Raw genomic sequence first — 18,981 nt, forward strand, 5'->3', positions numbered from 1 at the left:
TTTTTTTTCTTTTTGCCCGTTCATCTCTGCTTGTGTCAGGACGGGGTAGAACTTTATTTTGATGGGTACGCCATGTGGACAATCACATGTGACGACTTAGGATCATACCATTATGTGAAAGCAGAGAGGCGGCCAGACGCTGTGGCTGACTGAGTTACAGCAGACAGCGGTGAGGAAGTACGGGCGCGTGTAGTTATGCGTGACAATCGTAAACGAAGGAGCATCAGGCTGAAATTTAAAGACACTGGGGAGGGCAGAGCAGAGTGTCTTCACTGCAAAATGAAAATAATATTAGAAGCAGGTTCCGTCACAAACCTGCACATGGACATTTATACCGTTTGTTTACAGAGTTTGGTTCTGTTTTAGCTTGTTTGCTTATTTGATTGCAGTATTTTGTTGATTTGTTTGCACGATTAAAGTTTTATTGAAATATTAAACAAAAGTAAGACTGCATTTGTAACAGAATAACTGCACAAAAGTTATTCAGGAGCCGAAAGAGCCGGCTCTTCTTTAGGAGCCGTTGGCAAAAGAGTCGGCTCTCAGAAAAGAGTCGAACTGTCCATTACTAGTTTCGCAGCGTGACATGGACATGGACATCAAAACGACTGGTCGACATCCGTAAATAATAAGAAAAGCGCCTCTTGTCGTCCGTCTCCTGCATCTCCCACAATGCTTAGCGCATGTGACGTATGCTGCAGCGGGAGGGCCTATGAGGAACGTCTCCAGAGTTTGGTAGTATACTTGGCCAAAACGAACTATTTTCTTGTTCTCGCAGCCCGAGGAGAGAGAACAATTTTCTCGCTTCTCGCAGAGGGTGTAAGAAGCTTTACATGTCACCACCTCTCTGACTGTTTAGCTGCTTGTTTCTTCCCCTAAAGGAGTTTGTTACTTTACAATAGAAGTACAATTAATGACCTGAACTACAACAAGCAATATGTAATTGGTATTTTAAGATATAAACAAACACAGAGGTGTCTATAGAGGAGGCCCAGCAGCCCGACACGGCTGCATAATAAGGACCACTGCTCCATCCATCCTGCTCAGAGTGAGTCATGGACAGGAACAATATGACCTTTCTGCCTGCTGAACCTGGTGGAGAGATGAAGGGGAAGTATCCGCCTCTCTCTCTCTCTCTCTCTCTCTGTGTCTCAGCTACAGTCCCAACTCTGCACTTTCCCCCTAACAGAGGAAGGACGGGAGTCTGGGGGGCTGCCAACCAGAGAGGGGAGTGTGCTGAGAGGGTCAGAGGTCACCATTCATCCCGCTCTGTCTCCTTCCTCTAAAGCTCACAGGAGGATACAGCGCGACTACCCACTCAGACATTCAAGCGCTCGCTTCTCCGGTTCCAAAAACACTGAAGGAGGAGGCTGGGCCGAGGCCGTCGGGCAGATGTGATGTGCGTAGTTCTACTTCCTCTCTGCAGCTGGTCCGGTTTGTTGAACCAAAACCTACAGCTGGACCGCCACTTTCATTTTACTCCGTCTGTTATTATTCTCTCCAGTTTCCACCACAAATCTGGACGAACAAGCATGAAGCGTATTGGTATGAAAATTGCAGATACTTGTGCCAATATAATATTTGAGTTCTGGTACTAATGTTAAACCTTCATTTAAAACACTCTTTATTCATGTTTTTATTCATTTGTTCATTTAAAAAGGACAAATACAGAAATACTGCATACGTCTTTATAATAGAGTCACAAAAAAACATATTACAAGTTTAGAAACACTGAGATCTCCAAAATTAAAGTGCGGTGGGTTTGAAAAATCCACACGTTTGGCCACAATGTCCCACAAAACTCCTGCTAGATTAAATTGTTTAATAAAGTATACAACCGCACAACGTACATGATAAAGCTGCTAAACCATCATCTGTCATTTGGACTGTGCCAAACTGCAAAATACAATAAAGACCACAGTTATAAAAGTTTCCTGATTTAAATTAGGAAGCCTCTGATGTAAAATTAAGCAACAAAGCCAGGAAGTTATCAGTTCATCGCCAAATTATTGTTGTTCGGTCTATAAAATGTAAACAGGTGGCCAATAAAGTCATCAATTCCAGTTCCACAGAGCCCACGGTGGTGTCTTTAAATGTCAAAACAGCAGTCCACACCCCAAAGATGAGATTATAAAATATAAATCGTATTAAAATATGAAAAATCTTCACATTGAAGGAGCATATATTTGTTTACCCTGCATGAAAATCGAACAAAACTTGAGAAACTAATAGTTTCAGCTCTATAATCAATGCCTAGTGTTTGTTAGTGCTTAAAACCATCAGGTCAGTGACTTTATCTCGAACACAGTGCTCTGAAATTCTTCATTCATAACTTCATCCCTGCAAAACCTCTGTGGGGAACCTGTAATTTACAAACTTGGACTTTTCAAACCCACAAAACTTTTATTTTGGAGATCGCAGTGTTTCTAAATATACCCTCTGTGCAATGCTGCAAAAATGGTGTGTTGGATTAAGTCGTTTGAGTTCAAGACCTTTCACTCTCTTTCTCTCTCTTTCTCACACACACACTGTCCCTGGACAAGCCGCCCTCCTGGGTGAGGGCGAGGAGAGGAAGCGCTCCTTCCTCCAGCCTGCAGCTGTGATGGAGTGCGACAGTCTCTCAGGTGCAGCATCCATCCAACCAGGCACTCAAACAGGCTGTTACTGCAAACTGCCGACTCAGCAAAGTCATCCCATTCCACTTATCTATTGCCTTGGCTGCTTGCTTCATCACACACACACACACACATACGTGCACAAGTGTGCATAAGTGAAACTGCTACAGAGCTTTAAAGAAAGTACAAAAAAATAAAAACATGGACCCACATACTGTACACAGCTTGTCTGCATACAGCCGGTGCACAAATATGCTGCAGAGACATACTGTGTGTGTGTGTATGTGTGTGATAGCTGCAAGCAAACACACTTCAACGCGCGCACACATGCATGCACACACTCGCCGCTCCGGCGTGTGCTGCCAAAAAGTACAGATTGACACAGAATAGCAGCCATTGTGGCCAGTCCGCTGATATTTACTCTCTTGTGGCTCTAAGCGGCCCTGATGCATATTCATGTGTGTGTGTGTGTGTTACAATGAGAAGTCAAAGTGTGGTAATAGCTCTTTCCTCCGCCGAGTTCATTTAACAAAGAGTGGCTCGTCTGTAAAAAAAAAAAAAATAAAAAAAAAAAATGCCGCAGAGCCACCCGACACTGGGCGGTTTCTATGGCAACCACAACAGCCCGGAGGAGACCCGCAAACAAACAGCTCGGCTGCATAGAGGCTCTCAAGGCCCACGTCTACGCTTACACCACACACACAATCACACCCCACGCAACACAAGTTTACCGCCACAAAAAAACGTCTGTGACGCGGAAAAGAGTTCAGATTGCAGTTTGGTCTTTGGTTCATCTTAAGTAGTGGCGCTAAAATCAGACTGACAGTGCTGCTGGATGTAAAAAAATAAAAATAAAAAAATCTACTTCTCTTTATTATATGACTAGTGTGAGTATTCAGCGTATTCTTGAGTCGAGCGTGTTGAGATTGAATTATTTATAAAATGTTATTGGCAATCTTTACAGGACCCAGAGGCTGAAAGCAAACAGAGCGGGCAGTGAGGAGACGGTGGCAAGAAAATAAACCTTGAGCACGTATGAGGAGAGCCATCTGCTTGAGGCCGGTCAAGAGAGAGAGAGAAAATAGAGGGAGGTGGGAGAGAAGAGAGAAGAATAATCCAACAAGTCAGCTTCTGATGCTTTCATTTCATTTTGGTGACGATACCTGACTAAAGTTTTAAATGCAACATATTCCCTTGAATTCTATCCATAGACTGTATATAAATATGGACACCGGCGTCCCCACTTCCTTGCACTGGCCAAACGGACGCCATTTTCCCGGGGATACGAGCAGTGCCATCTTGCGACCTTGGAGCCAGAGTCTGTGCAGTACGCGAGTGGAGCCGCGATATCGATGACCTGACCTCACTTCCTCCAGACTCACTCGCGTTTTCGTTTAATTAATACTACACTCTGCTCTACCTCCACCAGATATAAGAGGAAATGTTGGATTATACACAGTACTTGCTTTAACAACTCTCATGGTCCTACAGGAAAGCTTTACGGAGCAGCTGGCATGGCAGCTTTTAGTCGCCATTATGTCACATCCTGTTTCTATAGCGTCAAACAACTAACTAAATCGAAACTTATCCAAAAAGTCCACACTTGAACATTCATCAACATTATATCAACTACCTAAAATGACAGAAACCATCCTTGAAAAAAATATTTTGTGTATTTAAGTGTTTTTTTCATTTGGCGCAATCCCATCCACTAACATGGAGGGGGTGGAGCTTATGGCCCTATACTTCAGCCAGCCACCAGGGGGAGCTCTACTTGCTTTGCTTTCACTTTAGAGGAGCAGTTCATCTTTGCACTGTCTATGATTTTATCAGGGAGTAGTTAATCCAGTACTGAATTTATTTGGTAGGTTTGTTCATATTTATCAACTCTGCGACCTGTAGGCGACTTTAAAGAACCCTATCTGCTTCAGCTATCCCATAACTCACGGGATGCAGTTTCCATATTTGGTCAAAACAAACAGGTTCACATCCTGATTCTCCCCCGGCCTGAGAATGACACACGCTGATAAGACAATGCTGCTCTTCTGCTGATGTCACAGCACACAAATTGGATGCAAATCTATGTGCAGATGCTATTCAAATGAAGCCCGGGTATCAAAGAAGCCATGCTGAGCGACAGGTCATTGAAAAGCTCAGTGAGAACATGTATCTCCAGGCGTCCCGCTGCACAAAGGCCGCTCTGTGTGGACTCACATTTGGCCGCGTCAGAGTGGATTTATGGCAGATTATATTTTATATGCTTAAAGGAAATCCTAAAGAAATTACATTCAATAGTAAAATGTACCTAAAGCGGTGAAGTGTCAACAGGAGGTTTAAAAATTAGGATCTGCTCAGTGGATTTTCTTTACCCTCAACAGAAGCAAACACGTTTTCACGACTCAGCAACAGCCATAAGTCCTGAGTCATGGCCGAGCTGTCTCTGTCAACAGACGGACGCCAATCCAAACAGCACGATGGGATGAAATACAGTGGCCCACCTCGGCCGAGTCATTGCACAGTAGTCGTGAGTCAGCCGGAGCTCGGTTTGAAATGCGGCGCTGGTGCGATGGGGAGCGTGCGGCCCCCGTCCCGGGCCAGGCGATGCTTTGTGCCGCGGCAGCGTTTTTCACTGCTGACGGTCACCTGACTCAGAGAACTGCTGAGCGGGGAGGAGCCACGCTGCACTCAGACAAAGGAAACTTTCAACACATTTACACATCAGCCGTACTGTATGTGCCCCGTTAGGACATTGTACCAATGTGGAAGCTTTCTGTCCAAGTTAACAGACCGTCTGTGTTCCGCTTAAAAACTTTTTCTCAACTTGTATTATTTTATTAGAGCCTGATGATGCATTACTACTTCTGTCTCACATCCAGAATTAAATACACCTCATCATGACTGTGGGTTCTCACTTCTCCCTATTGTTCAAATGCTGTTTCATTCTGATAAACAGCAGGGAGGAAGTTAATTAACATGGCGTGGGAATTTAAGGCCATTATGTGATGTGTTTTAACTTTCATGGGAATATCTCAGGGGGCGGCTACAGACTACAATTTGAGAGTAACGTGAAGGCGTCAGTGTGCTGCAGGTTTACTGGCATTTTATATGGTGTTACCTGATTAAACTCTCTGAGGCAAATAGGAAATTATGTTTATTCATATTTTTTCCATTTGTAAAATTCTGAAAATTAAGTTGTATTGTTAGATATTGTTTTCCTTTTTTCCAGTAACTGTGCAGAAGGTCTGATAGAGACACAGAAAAAATTAATTCTATGTAAAAAAATCAAAAACACAGCAGCTAAGACGCAGCTCGGTTGTGTTCATGGTCTTTAAATGTTAAATAACGCGTGAACATTTTAAAAAGATGTCCTTAAAGGTAAAAACACTGTAAATTTTAAACTATATTTGGTTTATATGAAGGACATATGAGGTAAAAAGACCAATTTGCATGTGCGTCTTATCACAACGTAAATATCAAACATATGAAAATGTTCACGTCTGGCTCTTAGCCTCATATTCACGTTTTGTAAACGAAATGCTGGCACGCAAAATGAAAACACTCTGCGTGTGTGTTTGCGTGTGTGTGGGCAGGACACTGTAGAAAATACAAAAATGCTTCCTGATAATCACTTCCACGTGCGAGTCAAACGGAGAATCGGTCACCGTTTCAGTTCATCTAACGAACCTGTAGTGAAAGTCTGCGCCGACGGAGACGACGCACAAACTGAAACCTCGATCACAAGGCGTGCAACCATAACGTCCCTTCAAAGAGGAGTATTCGTGTCACAAAAGAAATCATGAATGAGCTGGAGGTGTAGCCGAGCTGCTGCCGATCTTCAAAAGAGACCAGCTCTGAGCAGCGAAGGCGACAACAAAACAAAAAGCATCATAAAGAATCGTCTGAATATACACTCATACAACAAAATGAATTCATTCTAACACAACAGGCCTGCACCTGCATCCTTCTAATGTTCGGATTATGTTGAAACAGCATCAAAAAGGTGGTGAATCACCTGGATGATCTATTTGGAGGATGTAGTTTGTGATATATTGGATAGGAACACAATAGTACGACAAACCACAGCCCCCAAAATGAAAACACAGTTGAATCAACAGCTTTAAACGAATGCTGAATACCAGAACCTTCAAAAAAAATATGATTTAGTGCAGGACCATTATATTAAAATGCATTCGTTTTAACTAGTGTACCTAATGATCTGGCAAGTGAGTGTAAATGTGCACTTAAAGTCATCACATCTTTAGGTTCCAAGCTAAGCAGCCTACCCAATTGTACACACACAACTTTGGCTCAACATATCCATAAACTAACCCTCTGATTTAATCGCCTCATGTCATTATATGATGCTTTTGCTAGTTAAAGTACTCTATGCTGAGTTTTGTAGGTGGAGTTAGTGAATAAAGGCAGCTCTTTAACTAGCTAAACCATAAAGATAATGCAAATAATGGCCACAGTCAAGCAAAGATGACACTGATAAGATTAACTCAGCCGTGCAGGTAGTCGGGCCGCATGGTGCAGCATTATATTGACACGAAATAATGATTAAACTCTGCCACAATTAACACACCGACGCAGACTCTCATCTAAAACATCCACTGCAGTCAGGATGATTGTTACTATTCTGCAGAATATTGCAGGAGGCAGGCTGCCAACACTGAAATAAGATCTCTGCAAACATCAGAGATAAATATAGCTTTTTAATGGGTTTAAAGGTTCAGGAAAAAAACAAAAAAAAAAAAACAAGCAGTGATGCTACTTTGTACAGTAAATAATATTTAATGAGTCGGATGAGCGATGATCACATCTTGCGTTTTGCACTGCAGTGATATTCAGAGCAGGATGTGGCAACCGTTCTGAGGTTTTACTGAGAGCTTACTGCCTCCGTCAGCTAACTTCCTGCGGGACGACAAGCGAACTAAAATCACCTTTCACACAAATAAAACCAACCAACACAAGAAAGCATAACAACGTTTTGAAAGGCAAATAAAAATCAACTGGTTTTCTTCTGTGGCTTGCCATCACTATTTCAGCGGGAGGTCACAGAGGTCGTGATTATGTCACGGTGAAGGAAGATAGAAGCTATAAAGAAGAGCATGAGAACTGTTTGGGAGGACACATCTGCCGTCTGAACCGCTCCTCACAACCTTTGAACTTCAGTGTGCAAGCGGCTGCAGCTACAAATTAGCTGCACAATCAGCCGCCGTTTCATCCTCCCTCGCAGTGTCCAGCCACCGGCCGCCGGCCACAGCACCTGCCAGCACTTCACGCGGCTCAAACCACTCCAAGGGCTCTCCACCGCACACCAGCAAGCAGCAGGCCGCCTCTCCTCTTGCAATGGGTTAGCAGGGGCGGGGCTGTCGAGGGGAGGTGTCTGTTACAACTTGTAATGAGAGCTGCCGCGGGCGCTTCGCGGACGCTGCTGCTGTTTACTGTCGCACATGAACTGACGTCGGGAGTGTGCAGAGGCTAATCCTACAGGAGGAGAGATGTCGGCCCGGTGCTTGTTGCCGCTGCAGAATTTAGATAAGGTGAGGGCATCACAAGTAAACAGCTCGAGTCATCAGAGCGTAACGCAACGAGCCCGCGGGGAGTCAACTCTACACAGACCACGTACGATCAATATCAGCCACTGATTGAAATCCAGACGTTCGATACTTGTCCCACTTTGGGAAAGTGTAGCAGAACAAATAGCCTCTGGCCTCGATTTTGATCACAACAGGGACTCATTCCCAAGGACTCCCTAACACAGATTGATGCATTGATTTGTTTACAACACTGTCATCATTGCAGGCTTACCGGAACATTTGTACACTGTGTCTGAAGCCTCTGCACAGAGCTCCCCTCTTACTGGCCACCTAGGAAGTCTGAGTCATTGAATTTAACTCCCTCTGAATTAGCCTTAATTGCCCACAGTGTAAATAAAACCCTAAGAAACATCCTGCCTTCATTGTTCGAATGCCGCAATTGCCTATTTACAACACGCAGAGCAAATAAGAGCGATGCACCGCCCTCTGCACAGTGAAAGACTGGCTTCCTGATAAGGCTGGAGAGACTTTTCAACATGCTCAGACTGAAACGAAGCAAGGGAAGAAACACTTTTTCTTAAACCCATCGCCACCGACTCAGACTTGAAGAGTGGGCACAGATTGATAGATGGTGAACATGGGCGAACAGAGAGAGAAGATATGGGGAGGTTTTTGGCTTAAAAGGGACTTAAAGTGACAGTTTATGGGTATTTTAACATCCATTTTGTACTTGGCATCAACAGTACCATGCTCCCAGTGTAACATAAACTCATCTGGGTGGAAAATCTTGCACCATATGAGAAGGGATCCACGGAAAAGTTTCCGCCAGATGCAGAAGCACATTTTAGATAAACAGGAGAAGAAGAGCTGGGTAGTAATGACGGCTAAAAGTCCTTAATGTCAATAAGGAGCAGGGTAATAAATCAAAAATGATATTACATTGCACAATTACTAATCCTGGTACCCCTCCAAGTATTTCAGGGATCTGACTGTTCTCCAGAAATCTGATGGAGGATTAATAACAGCGGACAGATTGTTCTTGGACGTGTTAGCTTGTCCTAAAAGAGGAGAAAAGCGTCACTCAACATCTCCACAATTGTTTAACTTGCCCTCAGAAGTTTTAGCTTGCTGAGAGTCTCCAAACATTGAGGTAGAAGCTGCAACTGAGGCTAAGCTAGCTGCTAAAGCACAATGCCTACTGTTTTTTTTCAACGTCTTTTCGTGTCAAAGGAATAAAGTTCACAGGTTCAAATGGAGCTTGCAAGCTTGTGGTTATGACATGGGAAGCCGTGTACACAAAATGCTCGGCGCTCAAGCGCAGTAAATGAGTGCAGTAGGGCACCGCTGCTAGGCAACCGTTGTCATGTAAACCATCAGTTTAGTAAGCTAACGACAAGGTAACTTGAAGCAGGAAATGCATAAAGGCCTAACGAACATACTGTATGAGAACGTTGGAATTATTCACATTTTCTCAGACACATTATAAAATTATGAAGAAATCTCTACAGGATTAAATAACTATACAAAAACTCAACCATCCACCATTTCCAAAAAAAAAAACGTTAGCTAACACGTGAGAACGCGCAAAGTCTGACCTCACTGAAAGTTTCTACTTAAAAAGGTCATGAATACAACACGAGAGGCGGCCATTTTTATTTGTTTCTAGCAGAGAGACACACCTGTTCACTGAATATGAGACGACAGCCTGCAGCTAGTTAGCTTAGCTTAGCAATAAGATTTGAAAAGAGAGAAAACTGTCCAAAAATCCACCTCCAGAGTTCAATAATTTGCATTTTACATATTCTTTAGTAAGATTTATTTATTTTCTGTATATAACATAAAATTATTAGTTTTATGGGAGAAATTTGAACTATTCCTAGCTTAACTAGCATCACTTCCTGGATTAGTTCTCCCCGTTTTCTGTTTTTATGCTACGCTAAACTAACCATCCGCTAGCTTGATCCTGTCATCTCACCTGAAAACAGATGTACGGAGCACAGAGCAACAAAACTAGCATTGCAATTGAAGCAACTTGTGTATATTTTGGTGCATACTGAGCAAGCTGTAAATTAGTAATATTTAGCTGATTATATTGTTTTTATTTAAATGACAGATGAAACATGCTGCAGAGGGGAAACACCCTTAAAGCACCTGAAGAGGAAAGGGTCATTCGATAGCTCAGACTCCATCCTCCCTGGTGATGATAAATTATTGACTCCAGGTTGACAACGTGACAAAGGATGGCCTCCTGAACACACTCTCTTTGTGCGGCGACCTGAAAGCTCCTCTGTCCGAGCCTCTTCTTCCACTCACTGCCTCCTCCCTCCTCCCTCTCACCTCTCCTTCCTCCCCCCACTGAGCTCCACCCACACCGCTACTGAATGGGAAAGGTGTGCCCGGTATCTGTTTACTCAAAGCTTTTTTTTTTTTCTCCACGTACAGGAGACGCACTGCAGCTGCTACTGCGCGGAGGCTTACGGCTAATACACTCACATGTTCACAGACTCCTCGAGTACAGTACTAACCCCCGTCGGCTTCAAAGAGAGGCTTCGCAGCGGGCACATGCGCTTGAGAATGCATGTGGTTTGATTAATAGCATTAGCGGAGGAAAGCCTCGACTACATCCTTCCCATGTGGTGCAGGAAAATTCCTTGGAAACATGCAGACAGATCACCTATAAACCCCCCTCTGGGTCGTATGCCATTACAAACATGTGACTATAAGTGTGTAGTGGTTCCAGACGTGGTTGAGTATTGAGCAGTTTTTTTTAATGCTCAACAGGAAATGCACCTTGACCCCATATCCCAGGGTGAATGTGGAATCTAAAACACTAACAGTCTGGGGTCTCAAATCTGCCACTGAGCTGTAAATACACCAAACTCCGACCTGTGCAGGATGAATCGTCAATTACGAATCTCCAAATGAAGCAGGGCAGTCAACCTGATCGGAAGCCATTAAAATTCATTCCACAATGGGCCTTGAAACTGTTTTAATGACCTATAACCGAGAGCTCCGAGCTGATTTCTGTATATGTTTCTAAATTTGGAGCCGGAGCCTGAGAAAATAAGCTATGCAAGAATTTGCATCAGGGCCCTGGCATTTGGGAGCTGCTCAGATAAGAGTCTGGTAATTGCTCACATTTGACTTTTCAAACAGTGAATTCTTAAAACAAAAAAACTCAAGAGACGGTGTTCTGTTCGATGAGGAAGAATTAGCATGCACCTTCCTGAAATAAATAAAGAAGGATCTGTTGCGGGACGACGGCACGGAAACATTTGATTGATGAGAACTTTCTCTTTCCCCGTTGTTCAACCTTCTGTCTTCACATGGGAACAGATTTCTCAATCGTTAGCCGTTATTGCAAAACAAAACACAGAGGAGAGGCTCTTTACACGAAAGAGAACAAAAATGCAATAAATTAAACTTGTTGCAGACAATTATTCAGCTGCTGAGGCCGGAAAACCTTCTGCCGATACGTGACAAAAGACAAAACCTGGATTCAAGTGGGATCAAGGTAGGTGTAGGTGTGTTGAGCTAAATGCTAACTGTGAAATGAAGCCTGGAAGACTGACAAACTTCTGATGACTGCAAATCAAAATGTGAAGGCATGCTTTATATGGTGATGGACAGAGAAGTAATGTAACAGTGACGTAGTCACACACGTCATCTGAGCTCTGTGGAGATTGGTTTACAACTAAATTGCTCTAAATTGGTTGTAGGGTTGTCAAATTGCCTGCACAGCAGTCTTCTTCTCCGTACCAACTGAAACACGCCCCATAATACTCCAGGCTAGTGCAAACATGCTCAAAGTGACTGAGCTAACATGCTGATGTAGCACAGATAGGCTAACGCAGAGGCCAGGTCAACACCTTGTGATGTTCTTCTTCCTAAACTGTTTTTGTGTCTGTGTCAGGCTGCATCCTGCTGGGGATGGCTGCTGCCATCAAGGAGTGTCATTGCTATGGGGTGGGGTGCCTGGTCTGCCCTAGGTGGGTGCTACATGTCTAAGTAACATCCACATGAATGAATGCCAGGTCCAAAAGTTTCCCAGCAGAACATTGAATTGTCACAAGATGGTCCATGTAATGTTCGCCTGGTTGCATGCTAACACTTGCTAGCTTAGGCTAAACAGTGGCTCTGAGGCTGATGGGAATGTCATGTGTTTCCAGGTGTTTGCTCACACTATGCTGAAACATCAATGGATGATTTTGTTCTTCAGTCTGGCCCGAATTGCCAACAGATGCATCATTAAAATCACTTGTTAGCGCTGTAAAATGAGGCTGATTTCTCTCCAGCGTGTGCAGTAAAACAACTCCCTAAAGGAGCTCATTGTTAGCAGCCGTCCCGCTGACATTTCTTGGGTAAACACTGCCACCAGTTCCCCAACTAGAGTCGCGGCAGAACAAAGCCCCTCCCAGAGATGTAGGTTTGGGTTATGTAAGAGTCATTAGACACAAGTCAGCGTCTTCTGATGCTCCATATATCATCCAGGAGCTCCAGGCCATAAAGACTGGATGTATCCTCCTGACTGAAAGCTCCTCATTAGCAGCAGATAACAGGTTTCAGTTAATTATGAAACACGCCCTGCGCTGGGTGGTGGCAACTCACAGGTTTGAATCCTGATACAAAAATCTTCAATGACCAATTTCGAAAACTTGAATTCGACCTCTAATCTATAACCCTCACCCCAGCTGGGAGCACGCGCATAAAACTTCCTGTGATGGGGCGGGTGGATGCTCATGGGCCCTCTAAGCCTGTCAGTGTGTGACCCCATCAATCAGGACAAACCAGAAAGAGCCCAGAGAGCATGTCAGGGGAGGCGCGACTGGTGCTCTGGAGAGCTCCTGTTGGGATTTACTGTCCGGCTGTTTTACCCAAGACAACCGCTATCACCACCAGAGGATCCCCCAAAAGACTTCTATTAGGATATGTTTCACACAAACCTCCAACTCTTCGACTCTTTACTGCTTCACAAGGAGCTGCAGCCGCCCTGGCAAAAATGACTAAGTGACTAAGTGAGAAATGGATACTGAAGCGTCTCCTGCTGACAAACAGACAGCGGGTTGCTCATTTCCCTGAAGCATCATTGAGTCAGACTGAGGCGGAGACACAGATGATTACTTCACCTTTTGATTTAAAAAGAATAAATACAGAAACTGTCATTTACTTCCAATAAGTTAGCTTAGCGTAAATACTGAAAAAGGGGGAAACAGCTAGCATAGCACAGTTCAAATTTATTAAAAAAAAACATCCACTTGCCATCGACTCTAATCCTGATTTAAAAAGTGAGGATATTTCTTCATGATTTCTTTGATTAGAGATTTGGTAGTTTGATGCTAAGCTAGGCTAACCACCTTCAGACTCACTTCCTGTTTGTGCTACAGACACGAGAGTCATTTTAATTCTTTCCATATAACTAATTAATAAGCTTCCAAACTTTTTTTCAATTATTGCCTTTCTGTGTAGAAGGGCTGTGTTACTAGTGTCCCGTTGGACAAAAATAGCACAGGTGGACGTCCACTTCCCGGCCCAAGGGCACCTTTAAGGCCCTAAATACCGACTTTCTTTTTTTTTAAGCCAAGACAGTCCATGTAAAGCAGATTGGCATCATTTTTTAACTTAAACAGACAAACTAAACCATGTCTTTGCTTGTCTTTTCCAATTTAAGTAAGGAATACTTAATGTTTAACGAATGCTCTCATATTTAAAAGTCTAGACCTGGACATTTTTTTTTACTATAAATATCAAATTTACATTAAATGCTGCTCTGTTTTTAGAGATATTTTTAGGTGACTCTTTCTGTCCTAAGGTCACTGACACTATTACATTTTCCCTCTTCAACAACATACATACAAGCACCAGCACTAACATGATAATAACTGCATGTGATCATATAATTAAGTGCAGTTCTGAGTGGATGGAAAACATCACATGACCGAGCCATACAGTTCACCGAAAATAAAAAGTGACACCCTCTTCAGCCTCGGCTCATGATTTATGTAGCGAAAAGGACATTTCAGCACATAACACCTTCGTGGGTGCAGAGCTCAGAGCCACATTCCCTGCTTTGTCACCGCCGCTCTGACGCTCTTCTTCTTTTGTTAAAAATCGGGGTTTCGAAAGGTGCATCATGGGAACAGAGGAATTTGATGACAGGAAACGTTTTGCGAGCTGACATTACACATCCTATTATGCAACGCGCCGTTGCTGCCGGCGTGGGACAGAACACCAAACCTCTGGTCTGGTGCTCTTACTAGAAATCAAACGTCATGCATGTGTTGAGTCAGTTTCCTGAGCGCTGGAGCTTGCCCCATAATGTGATTTTAAAACATTCCTGCGCTCGGAGAATAAAATCAGGCTTCGTTCTGTTCGCGGCTCGACTGCTGATAATTTGATTTATTAGCCGACGCTCAGGAAAAAAGAAAAAGAAAAATGGAAATATGTCTATTTTTATTTCACGAGGCCTCAGACGATGCATTAAAACCGCATGTTTTATTGGACTTGGCACAAAACAATAAATTTTCTAATCAAATATGACAACGTAAAGCAGATAATATCTAAAACAGTTGCTGATTAATATGTTTGTCAGTCAGCTAGTTCATTAATCAGTGTTTTATCTACAGAAGCAGTGAAAGGCCAGTAGCATTTATGACACTGTACGTGAGAATTTGGACACCAGCAACCGCCACGCCCAGCTCTGATTGGTCACAGTGGTGACTGACTCGTACTGGCTGACTGACTGGACACTTCCTACATCTCAGTTCTTGGAAAGCCTCCATCAGTCCCACATTATGATCCGCACTGACCAACACGCTACTGCTGCTGCTGCTGCTGCTGCTGCTGCTGGAAGAAGCTCACCAGACGTTTCACACTTCAGCTTTCACCTCCTGCCGGCTCTTTTTTACAAACGTGAACAAATCTTTCCCTCTTATCTGTGACCTGGCTCGCAGTCTGAGCAGGGGAATGTGGGTGGGTGCGGTGGGAGTGTTTGGGAACACTGGAGGTTGGGGTGTGGGAGATGGGAAGTCGGAGGCGGGAGGTTTACGTCAGGGCCGGCCGAAGGTACGGCAGCTCATATCCTTATAAGGACAAACCTGGACAAATTAGCAGCTGGAGTTCACACCTGAACTCCACCTTCCAGCAGCAGAACAAGAAAAAATAATTACAGCCGATAAAAGATGGTATAGACAGAGATGGGTGCATAAACAAAACCATATGCTGTAAGTATGTGAGCAACCTAAAAAAAACAAACACCTGGATCTGAAAAGGCATTAAGATTCCAAGATAGGAGGATGCCTTTATACCTGGGGGTCAGGTTTAGACTTGTATCAGACTCCAAATATTTCAGGCGCTCTCTGACATGCTGGGTCTGTGAGCGTCAAAGGGGGAGTTGCAAAAGAGGGAAAAGTACAACACTTTATGTTTCGTGTTATTTTGGAGCTATTTAAAGACTTTTAAACCGGCAGTTTTTGTCCCTGGGACGAGAAACAGGATTGCTCTGGTTGTAAAACGTTATCGCCTCTTGACAAACAAATGAACGGCCTTCGGGCTACAGAGAAATGTAGCACTGAGTGTCCAGCGCTGAGCGACTGGAAGCTATAATTCCAGCTACGTGCACATGATTTCTGACTTCATGATTACAGCGAAGACATTCAATGAACAACTTCTGTTTTTTTTTCTTTATGACTCAATTTTGTGTTGCGTAGACCGGATGTCAGTGTCTGAGCTGACTTCATCTTAGAGAATCATCTTAAAGACTAAAGAAGCGGCTCCGGGTTCCATTTAAATCAGAATAATAAAAGACTTTGTTATGAGGGGAAAAACTCAGCCAACACTAAGGGCTTCCAGGTTATCAGCTCATCAGAAGCTGATCGCTGAAGCCTGGAAGGAATTTGTGTGGTTTGTGTGTGCACAGGCATACAGATGAGTGTGTGACAGTTAACTCGGCTCTCCTTAGGGCTGAGGACAGAGGTGCACGTCATCCCCCTGGGCTCGGCCTGTTAATCGTATGTGTGTGTGGTCAGATCTCATCACTGCTCACTGTGGAGGGGAGGCGAGAGGATGAATAAAACATTCCTGCTCTGGGGAGGATGATTAGATCAATGACGGTCATGCTGGCGCAGAAATGTGCAAGTTACCACATGAGAGCATTTCACAACCAATCTTGACTTGTTTTAAGTCTTTAGATCAACTAAACTGTCAGGTGCTTGCTGCTGCTGCTTCATATAGGTCTGTGCCTGCTTCCTCTTTACTGAAGGGAGACGCTTTAAAGGCAGAAGTGAGACCCCTGCGTCTCCTCCTCACACCTGACATCAGCCCCGCATACCTTCCCTTTATTTCCCCTCGACCGGTAGCAGCCTGCCGATGACATAATCCAGGAAACTGGAAGCCGAGTGCTTCACAGCGCGAGAAAGAAAGTTGGGGAAAAGTTTTTCCAACAGCAGCGAGAGGGGCCGATTATTACCATTTTTGGGCACGCTGCTCCCTAGCAAGCCCAGCCCAAACCACAGCGCTTACTCAGATTCCACAGCGTTTTTCTTCCCCCTTTTTCAAAGCGCAGGAAAAGTATGGGGAGCAGAGAAAGAAAGAAAAAAAAGAAAAAGAAGTAGCACCCCTTCTAGAAACAGACCATTCAAATTCCGTCTGGGAAGAAAAAAGAAAAAGAGAGAGACAGAGAGAGCAGCAGCTGTGAGACGCGTGTGGAAGATCTAGACTTGTAAGACAATATACGGCTCTTTCTCGGGAGATAACTACGCGCAGAGCTCATATTCAGCCAAGTGGAAAGAAATCAAAAGATGCATGTGAAGCTATAGCACAAGCAACAACTCCCCGGATAAACTAAACTATACGCGCTTTTGTCACAGCAAGTCAACGTGGCGCTACACACACACAAAAACAAAAAAACGCGCAGAATCCGCGCGTAAATTCGCCAAATCCCTTAAAAAGAAGGGGACTTAATAAAGCGGTTCACTCCCCCTTTTTTCTCTCCCCCTCACGCACACTCAAAACGGCATCCCCCGGTTTGTTAAGCATGCCCTAATCCACGTCCCATCATAAGCCAGATGACAGGAGGGGGGCCAGGCACACACCATATGCAGTCAAGCGCATGGCTGACATCTGTTGCGCTGGAAAGGTAGCCGTCCTGTCCGGCTTTTAATTGTTTTTCGCCCCCCCTGCTTTACCCCCCTCTTTTTTTTCTACTCTTTCCCCTTTGGTGCAAAGATAATGGGTGGGCCTCCTGTGTGTGATTCCTGCTACAGGATATTTCAAAACCCCGACTTAGCTTAGGCTGACCAAGTTGATAAAAGTAGCCGATGAAGGCGCACAGGTGATTAACAAACCGATAATGAGGTCGATAATTAAGTAAACAGCTGCCGGTCGGTGCTGGCCGCTGTTGTCCGTCTCCCACTAACCGATTCGATCCGCGCTGTCACAGTCCTCCCCGGTGATCATTTTAAATCGCGCTAATTATTCTGACAATCATCGGTGGACTACAGCCGCCACTTCCGCACCGGAGGTAGAAGGAAGTCTCACCTTTCTCTGCTGCTTCTCCCATGCAGGATCCAGGAGCAGATCCCGATCCCAGTCGTCTTGTTGCTGCATATAGTCTTCGTCGTCATTATAGTGATCCATATTATACATGTATTTATAAATGCTTTATATATAGACGCTCTCTGCTTGGCTCGGCTACGTCCCCCGGTCCTCGGCGAGGTGATGTTTTTACAGCTCTACTCTCCTCCACGCATTCAAGGCGGTGTGTAACGGTCCAGCTCCGGCTTCCCTCTCTTCTCTTTCTCTTTCTCTCTCTCTTTTTTTTCTCTCTCTCTCTCTTTCTCTCTCCTCCAACTCTGCCTCTTTTTCTATCTGCTCTTGGTTTTTTTTTTTTTTCTTTCCCCCTCCCCAGCAGGAGCGCTCGGCGGCGGGCAGGCAGTAAGCAGTAGGCAGGTCTAGTATCGAGGAGCGACGGACGCAAAAACTTTGCAGACAAATTGAATCGATAGTCGACCGAGGATTCTGATTGGACACCTCGGGCACCGAGAGCCCGCCTCCTCGAAGCGGATTGGTCGGTTCCAGTGTCATCGCCGAGGCTTTATATCCAAGGTTGACTGGCTGGGTAGATCCAAACATCTGACTGTCTCTCTCTCTAATCAGCATAAAACGTATCTAAACAAGGCTCTCTAATTGTAAATGATTGCAAATAATTAATAAAGTAGTTTGCAATATTAATTCCCTTTAAATAAAACTCTCCATAAAAAGGCTGCATTTAAAATCTAGTTAAGTTTAGAGTAACTTTACACAAAATTAAAGATATTTATCGCGTTACTATTTGTCTTAATCATGTATTTACAGATTTAACTCTGCACTACTGTATATAGTCACTGTACAAATGGTTTGGTGTATATATCTGCACTTATTCTATATTTTATGTGTATAGATTGAGATTTATTTTATTTTATTTTTATTTTTAATTTTCTTTCACTTATTTAAGTTTTTTGTGTTTATGTACAAGAGAGTAAAGTTACCGGAGTCAAATTCCCTATATGTGCACATACTTGGTCATTAAAGCTGATTCTGATTCTGAAATTAAGTTTGTATGTCCAAAAATGGCCTAATACTCCAGAACACAGGTGTCAAACATACGGCCCGCGGGCCAAAACCGGCCCGCCAAAGGGTCCAATCTAGCCCACGGGATGAATTGAGTGCAAAAAATTATATTGAAATTGCACTTTTTCTTAAAAAATGTACAGTTGTTCATTAAATGTAAACATTTTCATAACGTACTTGTACTTCTTTGCACTAAAACAAGGGGAAACATATGGACTTTT

The 18,981-nt window shown here is 43.8% G+C and overlaps 1 protein-coding gene across 4 annotated transcripts in view; it reads right to left on the reverse strand.

Annotated features, from left to right (window-relative positions):
* The window catches only part of actn1 (actinin, alpha 1), a 58,819-nt gene extending 40,710 nt beyond the window's left edge, over positions 1–18,109 (reverse strand). For all 4 annotated transcript variants that reach the window (XM_084568714.1, XM_084568712.1, XM_084568711.1 and 1 more), the window contains exon 1: positions 17,690–18,109. In XM_084568714.1, the coding sequence (XP_084424840.1) occupies positions 17,690–17,797 (108 nt within the window). In that variant the 5' untranslated portion in view covers positions 17,798–18,109. The remainder of the gene's footprint in view (positions 1–17,689) is intronic.
* Between the last annotated feature and the right edge of the window lie 872 nt (positions 18,110–18,981).

The sequence above is a fragment of the Chelon labrosus genome (assembly GCF_963514085.1).
Source record: "Chelon labrosus genome assembly, chromosome: 20".
NCBI lineage: Eukaryota > Metazoa > Chordata > Actinopteri > Mugiliformes > Mugilidae > Chelon > Chelon labrosus.